Here is a 13,338-nt window from a genome sequence, read left to right as displayed (position 1 = left end):
TGAGAGGTGACTTGATAGAGGTGTACAAAATGATCAGAGGTATAGATGGAGTAGACAGCCAGAGACTTTTTCCTAGGGTGGAGGTAGCTTTTACGAGGGGGACATAGTTTTAAAGTGAGTGGAGGTAGATATCGGGGAGACGTCAGAGGTAGGTTCTTTACTCAGAGAGTGGTAGGGGCGTGGAATGCATTGCCGGAGAGGGTAGTGGAGTCGGCCTCATTAGGGGCATTTAAGCGGCTATTAGATAGGCATATGGATGATAGTATAAGGTAGTGGTGGAGCTTAGATAGACCTTAGGTTTTGGGTAAAAGTTCGGCACGACATCGTGGGCCGAAGGGCCTGTACTGTGCTGTACTGTTCTACGTTCTACACGTGACTGCAGATCCACAGCCATGTGGCTGGTTCTTACCTGAGGATTAGAGATGGGTAGTAAATTCTGTCCCAGTTGCAATGCCCACATACTGTGAATAGAAAGTTCTCCAGTTTTGTTTATTAACCTCCTCTATGGAAGATTATCAGAATACCCAAAAATGCCACGTCCACTGAGACTCCTTATCTAAGCGAGAGGTAACTTTCTCAAATAAGTTCCAGCAGGTTTGTTAAACATGATTTCCCTTTACTAAATCTGGCTGTGCCCAATCTATAATTTTGGAAGTGTCTGGTTATTGCAACCTTTAAATTATGGCAGTTTACTTCTGACTGATGTGGGGCTAACAAGTATGTAGTTTTCTACTTTCTCTCTTCTCCCTTAAATCGTGAAGTTACATTTGTAAATTGTGAGATTGCATTAATTATTCTCAAAGTTATCATGTAGAATGTTTAACTGACTTTGGCTTCAATAAAATGTTTGGGACGTTTAGGATGAAAAATGTCAACCATAGGATTTGAGTTTTTTTTTGATTTTTGCAAGCTTTTTGTATCTTCAGGAGATATGAGGAGGACATCTACTGGAGGAGAATGGAAGAGGAACACCATTATTGGGATGACCGTCGCAGAATGGCTGATGGGTATCCACCAGGCCTCCTTGGTGTCCGACCTGGAATGATGCAACCCCATGGACCATTAGTATGTTGCTTTTTGTGAGGTTTAAGCCAATTTGGTAAATAAATCTAAATAGAAATATTGGCACTGAGCACTAAAATGAGTTGGAACTCATTGAATTGGATGGACTTACCTTCATACTCATAAGTTATACAGGATGTTAGTAAGGCCACTTTTGGAGTATTGTGTCCAGTTCTGGTCATGCTATTATAGGAAGGATATTATTAAGCTGGAGAGGGTTCAGAAGAGTATTACCAAGACGCGACTGAGAATGGAGGGTTTGAGTTGTAAGGAGAGGCTGGATAGGCTGGGACTTCTTTCACTGGAGCACAGGTGACCTTTATAGAGGTTTATAAAATAGAGGGGTATGGGTAAGGTGAATGGCAGTTGTCTTTCCCCGAGGGTGGGGGATTTCAAGACTCGGAGGCATATTTCTAAGTTGAGAGGAGAAAGATTTTTAAACAAAGACGTGAGGGGCAACTTTTTTTCTGCGGAGTGGTTCGTTTTTGGAATGAATGTCCAGAGGATGTGGTGGGTATAGGTACAGTTACAATGTTTTAAAGGCATTTTGATAAGTACATGAATAAGAAATGCTTGGTGGGATGTGGGCCAAGCACAGGCAGATTGAACTAGTTTAGTTTGGGATTAAGGGTCAGTGTGGACGAGTTGGACCAAAGGATCTCTTTCCATGCTGTATGACTCTATGACTGATTGCTTAACCTGTGATATTTGGTTCTGGTTTTGATCATTTTAACCAAATTGAAACATACCATTCATACTTTTACATGCAAGTTTTAAAATTCCACATGTACTTTTCCTTTGAGCTGATGGAAGATCAATTATTTTATTAAATGGTTCAAAAACAGAAATGTTTTGTAAATATACCTTTTATGATTTAGATGTTTGAGAGAGAAAAAATTTAAAGCCTTTTGTTGATCACTAGTTGATGAAATCTGGCTGCAGTTAGTTTTTCTTCCATGTTTTAGTTGAATAAGTGTAATAGGTTAATTTAAGCATCATAGGAAATGCATTATTTTGGCACTAAATTTCAATCTCTGTTTAGCCTCCCAGGCGCCCAGACTCATCAGATGATCGTTATGTAATGACAAAACATGCTGCTATATATCCAACTGAGGAGGAGCTGCAAGCTGTCCAGAAGATAGTTTCCAATACTGAACGTGCTCTTAAACTTGTGTCTGACTGCATCACAGAACAAGATAAACCAAAAAACAAAGAGGATGAGAAGAAAGATGCAATCAAAGATAGGTATGGCACTTTTGAGTTTTGAAGTCAGTTTATAATTTTGGACAGTACAGACCTTAAACATTGCTAAAACAAGACGTAGAACTCATTAGGAATGAAATGTTTAAAAAAAACAGCGACTTTAGAAAGAAAACAAATTAAGTGAGAAGAGATTGTTGATTGCTTGACTTATGGATGGCGTTGACCTACTGCAGGAATTATGAATCATCCTGACTACAATGGAAAAGCTTCAACTTGTATCTCCTCTTAGCAATGCTTAATTTCTTTGGATTGTGAGAAATTTTGATATGTCAAATTATCATTGCGTATGTAGACTACTTTTACATTGAATAGCTATTTGTGAGGATGCATTATTTTCCAAATATAATGTACAAACAACAGTAGTCTAACAGATTTATTTTGAATTGTTATTCTAAGACCAAGAATTTTAATTTTTAATACACCCGAATGCAATCCTTCGTTGTTACAGGTTTAAGATAGAGTCATAGTGATGTACAGCATGGAAGCAGACCCTTTGGTCCAACTCATCCATGCTGACCAATATCCGAAATTAATCTAGTCCCATTTACCAGCCTTTGGCCCATATCCCTCTAAGCCCAACTGTACATACACCTATCCAGATGCCTTTTAAATGTTGTAATTGTAACTGCCTCCCCCACTTCCTCTGGCAGCTGATTCCATACATGTACCACCCTCTGTGTGAAAAGGTTGCCCCTCAGGTCCCTTTTTAAATCTTTCCCCTCTCACCTTAAACCTGTGCCCTCTAGTTTTGGACTCCCACACCCCAGGGAAAAACCTTGTCAGTTCACCCTATCCATGCCTCTCATGATTTTATAAACTTTTATAAGGTCACCCCTCTGCCTGCGACGCTCTAGGGAAAATAGCTGCAGCCTATTCAGCCTCTCCCTGCAGCTCAAACCCTCCAACCCTGGTAACATCCTTGTAAAGCTTTTCTGAACCCTTTCAAGTTTCACAATATCCTTCCTATAGCAGAGAGACCACAACTGAATGCAGTATTCTAAAAGTGGCCTAATCAATGTCCTGTACAGCTGCAACATGACCTCCTGAATCCTATACTCAATGCACTGACCAATAAAGGAAAGCTTACCAAATGCCACCTTCACTATTCTATTTACCTGCGACTCCACTTTCAATGGAGTATGAACTTGCACTCCAAGGTCTCTTTGTTCAGCCGCACTGTCCAGGATCTTATCATTTAAGTGTATAAATCCTGCCATGATTTGCCTTTCAAAAATGCAGCACCTTACATTTATCTAAATTAAGCTCCATCTGCCACGCCTTGGCGATCTGAGAACTTAAGTGTTTTGGGTGTACCTATGCATCACAATGGCTCAGGAATATGGTTCATGCCTCACATCCTATGAATGATTGAAAAATATCGAGGGAAATTTTTAATATATCCAGGGTGAAAGATGATCTACAATTCCTCTTATTGATTTATTTTCTGATTCCAAATTTTTTAGACTTTGCTTTCGCAAATTGCGATTGCCTGGCTTTTCTGTAGTCATTTAACTCTGAACTGATCACATTACAAATGATGTACATTGTTGTTACACACAGTGGACTTGAAAATAAATGTTTAGAACTGAGATCCACATTTAAAATAATGCTATTGTTGCTATTAAAAGTGCAAAATGTTCTCAAAAACAGTTGCCCTGAAGCTATGTTGCAATGATGTTGACACATAATTGCCCTCTTCAGTGGTCTAGCAAGCCATCCCACTTAAAGACAATTGCTGATCCCATACCATGAAGAAAATAGGACAAAACGTTTCTGGTCCCATTGAAAAATCTACATCCGAAGACTGTAAGACTCAGCGGAATTAAGCCATTCAGCCCATCGAGCGTGCTCTGCAGTTCAGTTAGATGATGGCTGATCTGATTATCCTCAACTCCATTTTCCTGCCTTTTCGCCATAACCCTCCATTCCTTTATTGATCAAAAATCTGTCTATCTCAACCTTGAATATACTTATTGACCCAACTTCCACAGTCCTCTGTCGTAAAGAATTCCACAGATTCACTTCCCTCAGAAGAAATTCCTCCCAGCTGTCTTTAAACGTGTCATCTCTTAAACTGAGACTATGCCCTCTGGTCTTGGTCTCTCCCACAAGGGGAAGTGACCTTCCACATCTAACCTGTCAAGCCCCCCAAGAATCTCGAATGCTTCAATTAGATTGCCTCTCATTCTTCTGTTTTTCAACAAGTACAGGCCCAATCTAATCCACCTCTCCTCACAAAGACAGGCCATCACCTGATGAACCTTATTTGGACAGCTTCCAACGCCAGTATATCTTTTAGATAATGGGCCCAAAACAGTTCACAGTATTCCAGCTGTAGTCTGTCCAGTGCCTTGTATAATTTTAGCAAAACCTTTTATACTCCATTCAATTTTGAAATAAACGCCAACATTGCATTTACTTTCCCTATTACCTACTGAACTTGGATGCTAGCCTTTTGTGATTTGTGGATGAGGACTCTCAAATCTTTCTGTTCTGTAGCTTAATGCGGTTTCTCATCACTTAAATAATATTCAGCCTTTCTATCTTTCCTGCCAAAGTACATAACCTCTCTTCTCTCATTATATTCCATCTGCCAAGGTTTTGCCCACGTGCTGAACCTGTCTGTATCCCCCTGTGGATTGTCATCCTCACCACTTGCTTTCCCACCTCTTCTTGTGTCATCCGAAAACTTGGCTGTGGTACATTCGCTTGCCTCATCTGAGTCATTAATATATACTGTAAATAATTATGGCCTGTGTTTCTCACCAGATATTGCTGGAAAGGGAGATTAATTGCTGCAAAGAAATTTTTGAGTGGAAGTGATACACACAAAGGGTAAAAATTATCAAACTTGTAGGGAAAAGTAGCATTTGACACTTAGTCTTGAAATCAACTAATGCTTTTGCTATGTTCCTAATAACTACAATAGGTACAGAAACTTGACTTGCATTTTTTATCTCTCCTACCCAAACTTGCTACAGAAGAGATGATAGCCAGAGAGCTTTGAAAGGCGTAATGCGAGTTGGTGTGCTTGCCAAAGGGTTGCTGTTACGTGGGGACAAAAATGTGAACCTTGTTCTGCTCTGCGCAGAGAAACCAACTGGAACACTGCTAAATCGCATTGCAGAGAACTTGCCGAAGCAGCTTGCGGTATGGTACTTTTGCTTAAGACAAAACTCTCCTAAACATTGAATCACTTGGATTGGTAGATTAGCAGATAACAACTTCTTTTGCTATTACGTTTGACTTACTGGCAGGTGTTCTGAGCATAGGGCAATTTGGTAGAATTTCAGTGTTGATATGCTGATACTTTGATGAAAAGGGATCAAGAAAAGTGTTTAATTTTTTTTAACCAAAGATAGAAAGTCCTACTGCGACAAAAACTTAGTACTTATGTTTTGTCTCCTTTTTTATCTAAAGAGGTGATGGAAAAACTACAGATGGTGGGAATGTCAAACTAAAAATTGTTAAGAATTTCCAAATTTCAGCATCTGTAACAAGGAAAAGCATTCATTTTATTTCTGTTTACAGATTGTGACTGTGTTCCGTTTTCTGTTTTGACATTTGTAATGCTGGACTTTATGGTGGTCTGCTTTTACTAGTTAAATTTTAAAAATCTAATTGCAGGTAACCACACCTGAGAAATATGAAGTGAAGTGCTGCATACCTGACGCAGCCATACTACTTAATTCGTATACGGAACCAAAAATGCAAGTCACCATCACACTTACATCCCCGATCATTAGAGAGGAGAACATGAGGGATGGAGGTTGGAAGTCTAAGATTCTTTACTTGTCTGCTTCTCTGTTCTGTTTTTTTCCTGCTATTTTCAGATGCCAATGGGCCCTAGGAGTTACTCTATGACACTTTTCAGTATATAAGAGACTTGAAAGAAAGTGGAATTCAAAGCATGTTATTGTGTGCAATATGTGAAGTTGACTGTGCTCGTAAAGGAAAGTGTTGTAGAATTCACTATTCTGAGGTCCCTTGGTATTCAACACACGGCTCCCCTGAGTGCAAGCTGAACCCTGTATTCTTAAGAATATTTTTGTAATGTAACTTCAAGTGTGCTGGTGTTCATATTGTTAAACTGTTTTTCACATAATTCATGGGATTCCTTACAACAGAACAGGGCTCTTAAATTCAGATTTGTTGTCTGGAAACTTTTATTAGATGTAACAGACACCTTTATATCCTAAAATATTAAAGACTGCGATATGAAATAACTGGTAAAATGGCCTGTGGAATGCTAATTAACTCTTTAGTTATCTGCTGAAGCATCTTATTTCAGTTGCTGACATACAACTGTAAAGCTGATTTTAATTTTGCCTCCTGAAAACAAGCTAAAGCTTTAACAGTAATGGGTACATTTTTCCAAAACTATGTATTTAATTTGGAACAAAAGATAAATCCCAGGCACCAAAGTAATCAAATGTCTTTTATGAATAAAAGCATTTTTAAACTATACAATGAGCAAACTTTTTGTCACTTCTGACCTGAGGAACAGCACAATATTCGTGCATTTCATCGAATTTTAGAGCCCTGATAATGTAAAATGCCAGATTTTATTTTAGGCTTTCAGAAAATCCTTGGGGGAGTTACTAAACTACTACTAATGAAGGCTTTGCGAGAGGAATCTCTGATGGATGAGGGACGGGTATAAGGAAAAAATTCCCTTAATTGTTAGACTGCCGCCAGTTTGAGTCTGCGTGTTTTGCTGGTGTTGACTCTGCAATAACTTATTTGTGACCTTTGTTGGGATGTAGATTTCCAGCAAGATGGTTGTTTTTATCTATCCATAGCTCATGGATTCAGTCCAAAGCCTTCTAGCATCAACAGCAAGAATCGAATCCTCTCAGGGGCTGCTGCCACGTCATCGGAAGGATTTTTGACCAAGGTTTTTGTAAGAGCTTAGCCACACCTGCCACACAGTTGTTGGATGGACTGGGGCCACTCCAGCCTTGCTTATATATAAAATGTATCTAGAGATCGAACAATGCCACTTAGTGTTGGTATCAGATATGTTACTTTCTTTAAAATTAAGTAAATTGCTTTCACAATCCCCTTTTTATACAAAATTACATTTAATTGAAGCTCTAATATAAGAATTCAATTTCTATAATTGTGTAGTTTCCAAACTAAACACATCCAAATTGCTTTGGTGGTTTGTTTTATAAGGAAATGTCTGGTATGTTATGCCAGCATTACATATACTGCCAGATATGTGGTATCGGTCTATCTCTTCAGTGTTCTTGCAGAATTCCATTTCCTTTCCTGCTTTCTTTGACTTAGTTTGATGCTGCTGAAATATAGGTGATAATTATTTCTATGAAACTTTAGCAGGGCCACAAAAATTCATTTTTTTTCAAAGCAGTCCAATAATCATTAATCACATACCAGCTAGCAACAACATTTGTATACAAATCATAGCTGAATAGCATATTGAAATTGCTGAAATAAAATCACTGCCCTTTCATTTGTACCAAGGATCAAAGTCATCTCAGGTTACAATAAGACTACCATAATTTCCCTCTCTGGACTTTAAGAATCCTTGATTACTGATGCAGATTTCAGTATATTCATTAACAATTGTTCAAATTTCCTAATTAGTGATTTTTGGCCAGGTATTTTAAATAATAAGGCATAGAGGACAATTTAATAAGCAATCATACCATCGTCCAACTCTAAAACTTTGGAGTTTACCTTTTTAGTAATTCAGGTGAAGTGAACTTAAATGGGTAAACTGTGCCACCTAAATGTTTACTGCGGAAGTTACCTAAATGGATAACAGATTCTACTGGTGACTTTATGACTCTCCAAAGTACGCAATCTAAACTAAAATTTTTAATTTTCAATTCGATCGGCAAAAAAACTTGGTAAATCTTAAGAGTTAAAACCTTTGTTTTGGATCTGAGGTCTTAAATCATACAGATAATTAGTTTGGAAACTAAGTTATGCTGGCTTGGTAGATGTTCTTTTTCAATGCCAGTGTATTAAAATTCAAGGTTTAATATCAGGATGCCTCTGCATTGTATCCAGTAATGGCAGTACATACCTCTAGCTCAGCTGCTGTACTTGTAGATGTAGTTTAAAACTTCTGTCACTTTTATCCTTCACTTTGATCTAAATACAAGATATTTTAGGGAACCTTTTAAAATGGAAGGATACTGGTGAGACCAATTGTAATTGTTTTCCCGTTTTGGAATTTGTAAAAGATGTATCTTCTATATCATGACAAAGCTAGCTGGAAATATAAAACTAGATGGTAAGAGTTTCTACAATTACATAAAAAGAGAGTGGTCCAAGTGAGCATTGGTCCTTTAAAAGGTGAGACAGGAGTTTAAATGAGAAGCCAGGGAACGGTGAAAGTGTTGAGTAGGCATTTTATATCAGTCCTTATTGTAGAAAGCATAAAAAGTGGGAAGGACGAACTTGAAAGCAATCCCTAGGGGAAATGTACTTCAAAATTATTGGGACTAAACACTGACAATTCCCTTGGACCTGATGGACTGCATATAGGGGTCTTGGAAGAAGTCGCTGCAGAGGGATGCATTGGTTGTAATCTTCCCAAATTCCCTAGATTCTGGAACAGTCCCAGCCGATTGGAAAAGCGCAAATGTAATACCTTTTTGATAAAGGAGGGGAACAGAAAGCGTGAAGTTCTTGGACCGTTAGCTGATGTCTGTCATAGTGAAAATGCTCGAATCCATTATTAATGAGGTAGCTGCAGGACATTTAGAAAATCGTGGTATAATGAGGCAGAATCTTCGTGGTTTTGTGAAGAGGAAATTGTGTTTGACAGATTTATTAGATTCCTGTAAGTGTGCAACAAACAAGATGGATAGAAAACTAGTGGCTGTAGTATATTTGAATTCCAAAATGCATTCAGTAAGGCTAACAGGAAGCACTAAATTGGGACAAGAATGATCCCCTTCAGTTTGGTTAACTAACTAAAGATTGCCATGTGGATCAGTGTCAGGACCTCAGATGTTTACAATTTACATTATTGACCTGGTTTAAGATACTGTTTATTTCATAGCTAAATTTGCTCAACACAAAAATAATAAGAAAGCAAGTTGTGAAGACATTGGGTGTCTGTAAAGGCATATAGATAGATTAAGTGACTAAGCAAAAATTTGGCAGATGGAGTACAGTTGGAGAAAATGTGAGCTTTTTCAGTTTGCGGGAAGAATAGAAATATAGAATATTATTCATGTAGAGATTGCTGAAATCTGTGGCAGTGGAGTTTGGTGTCCCCATACATGAATCACAGAAAGCTGGTTAACAAGTGTAATAAATTATATGTTTCCCTCTTTTTCAAGGCAAAAGGACTGTAAACATAGGGAAGTCTTGCTGTAGCTGTTAGAGCTTTAATGAAGCTTCAGCAGAAATAATGTGGCTATTTAGTCTCCTTGCTTCAGAACGGACGTAATTCTGTTTAGAAGCTGTCAAAGAAGGTTCATTTGGCTGATTCCTCTGAGGAAAGGGTTGTCTTATGAGAAGAGGATTGAGCAAGCTATGCTCATCGAACTGTAGAAGAAAGAATGTTATTGAAACATAAGAATCTGAGTATTTTAGAATTATCTATCCCAGAGAGCAGTGAAAGCTGGGTCATGTGATATATTCAAAGCAGTATTGAGATTGTTGATTGACAAGGAAATTTGAGGAGTAGGGATGGTGGGCAGGCAGGAAAGTGAAGTTAAGGCCTCAGTTTAGCCGTGTCTTATTGAACAGTCGTGCAGTTCAAAGAGCTGAGTGGACTTCTCTTATTTAATTATGGCCTTAGTCATTTTTGTAGATCACTATGTACTGCAAAATTATTGTACTGTATAGTATCTGGCATTGAATGGGAACTCCAGGTTAGATGAAATTTTATACATTAATGTACAGTGGCTTTAAGATACATTACTTCCAGCAAAAAAATGAAATACCAGTGAACTAATTATGTACTACATCAATTGACAATCTCATGTTTACAAGATTCTTCTATTCTTAATTCTCTACATGGATTTCTGGAGGCCCTTCTATAATATGTTCTGAATTGGCTGGTGAAGTGTGGCTACTAGTCCTCCTTTGTACTTTAGGACAAACTGATAATTGAAGCAGAGTCTGTATTTATACAGTTACACTGAGTGTTTTTAAAAGTGTCAACAAAACCTCATGCTCATTGAGCCACTTGAGACATCAAAAAACCCCAAGTATTATAATACATTTAATTGGAATTTATTGGATATTTTAAAAAAAAGGTATTTCTTCATGAAATGTCAGTTTTGGGTAGTATGTGTGGCAGTATGGCTATGTTTCTGAAATGACATGCCTACCTGGTCAAACACCCATTCCTCACTGCACTTTGCCAATTCGATCCATTTTAGATGTAACCTCGGTTATGGTGAAAGATCCACCGGACGTCTTGGACAGGCAAAAATGCCTTGACGCTCTGGCTGCTCTACGCCACGCTAAGTGGTTCCAGGTTCGGAACATCATTTTACTTTCTTCTTGTAGCCTTATGAGAGATAATTGAGTTTATAACTTTTCCATGAAAATGAGCTATTACATAGTAAACCTAATATTCCCAAGGCTGCCTACATTGATTGTGCCTTTGCCTAAAAGTGACCAGGAAAAATACTTCTGATTTTGTTTTTTTGTTGTTTTTTTCCTCTCAGTTCCCTTTTCTATTGTTTAAACATTTAAATTGTTCGTTTACTTTTTTTCTGGTCATTGACTGTAGCATGAGGCATCCTTGTGTCGCTTTACATAATGTTTGCACTTTATCAGTATTGTGTTGATGTAATTGTTCCATAAGGCTGCAGTTTTAACTGGCTTTTAAAAGGGAATTTGTAATGCTTTATGCTTAGCTTTTGTAAACTTTTCTTCACCCGCTCCATTTATAATTTTATTTTGAAATTTAGTGTTTGTATGTTGACACGGGAGACCGAGAAGTTGCTCTAACTTACTGTGAGTTTGCAGTGTGCTAAATATGCAGTAAGAAAAGGCAGTCTACTCTGTGTTCCGTGATTTATATTGATTCTTTCAATTTATCTTCTGTGAAATTGTGGACTTTTCAGTGTAAATTCCGTGTTCTTTTGATATACAATGAAGGAAGAACGTGCGGGACAAGAAGTTCTCAAGAGGCCAGGAAGATGAGCTAGGCCAGCTTCTTCCTGTTTCTGCTGTGCACTTTGACCCCCATTTCTTCCACAGAACAGAAAAATTCTGCTGTAGACTGTACACTGACGAGTAAAGTGCTGGATATATTTTTTAATTAATCCACCACCTTTACAAGCTTTTGTTTTGAAGCAGCAGTGTTTTTCCCATTGTCTAGTCTCTAGCTTGGAGACTTGTTAACGTCCATGTGACTTTAAATTTTTGTTTCTACTTTAGGCTAGAGCGAATGGTTTGCAGTCTTGTGTGATTATTATTCGCATCCTTCGTGATCTTTGCCAGCGTGTGCCTACCTGGGGAGCATTGCCAAGCTGGGTGAGTGTGGCTGTCATTTGCTCAGGCAGGTGCATAAAACCTACTGTTGAGCTAGACTTTGGCATGGTTCAGGGGAATTTGCTAATTGCACAGAACAACATCCGTTTTTGACGTAGCAATAAAAGATGACTATAAAATGGGTGTCCAAAACCGACTGGTACCATTAAATCCTTCTGTGCAATTGGGGACTCTTCAATATAAATGCTGTCTTCTTTTAATTTTTTTTCTCTCAATTCATTCAAGGGTTGTGGGCATCACTGGTTAGGCCAGCATTTATTGCCCATCCCTTTAATTGCCCAGAGGGTAATTAAGAGTCAACCACATTGCTGTGGGTTTGGAGTCACATGTAGGCCAGACTAGGTAAGGATGGCAGATTCCTTCCCTAGAGGACATTAATGAACCTGATGGGTTTTTGGATTCGTGGTCATTGGACATTGGATTCGTGGCCATGGTTAGACTGTTACTTCCAAATTTTTTTTTATTGAAAAATAAATTCCACCATTTGCCATGGTGGGATTTGAACCCTGGTCCTTAGAACATTGCCTGTGTCTCTGGATTAACAGTCCAGTGATAATATCACTAGGCCATCACTTTGCCTTTGTTGATAAATATGTGGGACAATATATTCTGGTAAACTGTCATAACATTTTGAGGACTAAGAGAATGACCAGAGAAAGGGTAGGGCCGATCAAGGATTGTAAAGAGAATTTGTGCACGGAGCCTAAAGAGATAGGAGAGGTCCTTAATGAATAGTTTTCTTTGGTACTCGCAACTGAAAGGGACCTAGTTGTAGAGGAGGACAGTATGAAACAGGCTGGTAGGCTAGAGAAGGTCGATGTTAGTAAGGAAGATGTGCTCGGAATTTTGAGGAAGTTGAAGATAGATAAATCCCCTGAGCCTGATGGGATTTATCCAAGGATTCAATGGGAAGGGGGGAAGAGATCGCAGGGCCTTTGGCGATGATCTTTTCGTCCTCACTGTCCACGGATATAGTGCCGGAAGATTGGAGAGAGGCAAACGTCATTCCCTTGTTCAAAAAAGGGAATAGGAATAACCCCGGAAATTACAGGCCAGTTAGTCTTACATCAGTGTGGGCAAATTATTGGAAAGGGCTCTGAGAGATAGGATTTATGATCACTTGGATAGGCACAGGTTGATTCGTGATAGTCAGCATGGATTTGTGAGGGGTAGATCATGCCTCACAAATCGTATTGAATTCTTTGAAGAGGTGACCAAACACGTGGATGAAGGTGGAGCAGTGGATGTGGCATACATGGATTTAAGTAAGGCGTTTGATAAGGTTCCCCATGGTAGGCTCATACAGAAGGTAAGGAGGCATGGGATAGGGGGAAATGTGGCAGATTGGATTCAGAATTGGCTGACCCTTAGAAGACAAAGGGTGGTAGTGGACGGAAAATATTCAACGTGGTGCTCGGTTACGAGTGGTGTACCACAAAGATCAGTTCTGGGTCCTCCTCTGTTTGTGATTTTTGTAAATGATTTGGTTGTAGGAGTGGAAGGGTGGATTAGCAAGTT

The 13,338-nt window shown here is 38.7% G+C and overlaps 1 protein-coding gene across 3 annotated transcripts; it reads left to right on the top strand.

Moving 5' to 3' along the window:
- Positions 1-930: 930 nt before the first annotated feature.
- On the top strand, positions 931-12,082 carry LOC125481919 (zinc finger RNA-binding protein-like). 3 transcript variants are annotated; one of them, XM_048593869.1, is made up of 6 exons: positions 931-1,065; positions 2,105-2,307; positions 5,310-5,475; positions 5,953-6,094; positions 10,698-10,795; positions 11,707-12,082. In XM_048593869.1, exons 1-6 carry the CDS (start codon positions 958-960, stop codon positions 11,911-11,913), a joined length of 924 nt encoding a protein of 307 aa, XP_048449826.1. In that variant the 5' UTR covers positions 931-957; the 3' UTR covers positions 11,914-12,082. The 3 variants fall into 3 exon arrangements, with proteins under 3 accessions (XP_048449826.1, XP_048449825.1, XP_048449827.1); XM_048593868.1 differs by having other exon boundaries at positions 5,307-5,475; positions 11,707-12,077; XM_048593870.1 differs by lacking the exon at positions 10,698-10,795 and having other exon boundaries at positions 5,307-5,475; positions 11,707-11,805.
- Positions 12,083-13,338: the final 1,256 nt, after the last annotated feature.

This window comes from Rhincodon typus, unplaced genomic scaffold (genome assembly GCF_021869965.1).
Source record: "Rhincodon typus isolate 14 unplaced genomic scaffold, sRhiTyp1.1 hic_rhity00004290, whole genome shotgun sequence".
Taxonomy (NCBI): domain Eukaryota; kingdom Metazoa; phylum Chordata; class Chondrichthyes; order Orectolobiformes; family Rhincodontidae; genus Rhincodon; species Rhincodon typus.
The sequence above is the reverse complement of the archived record's forward strand: the minus strand, read 5'-3'. Positions and strand labels throughout refer to the sequence as shown.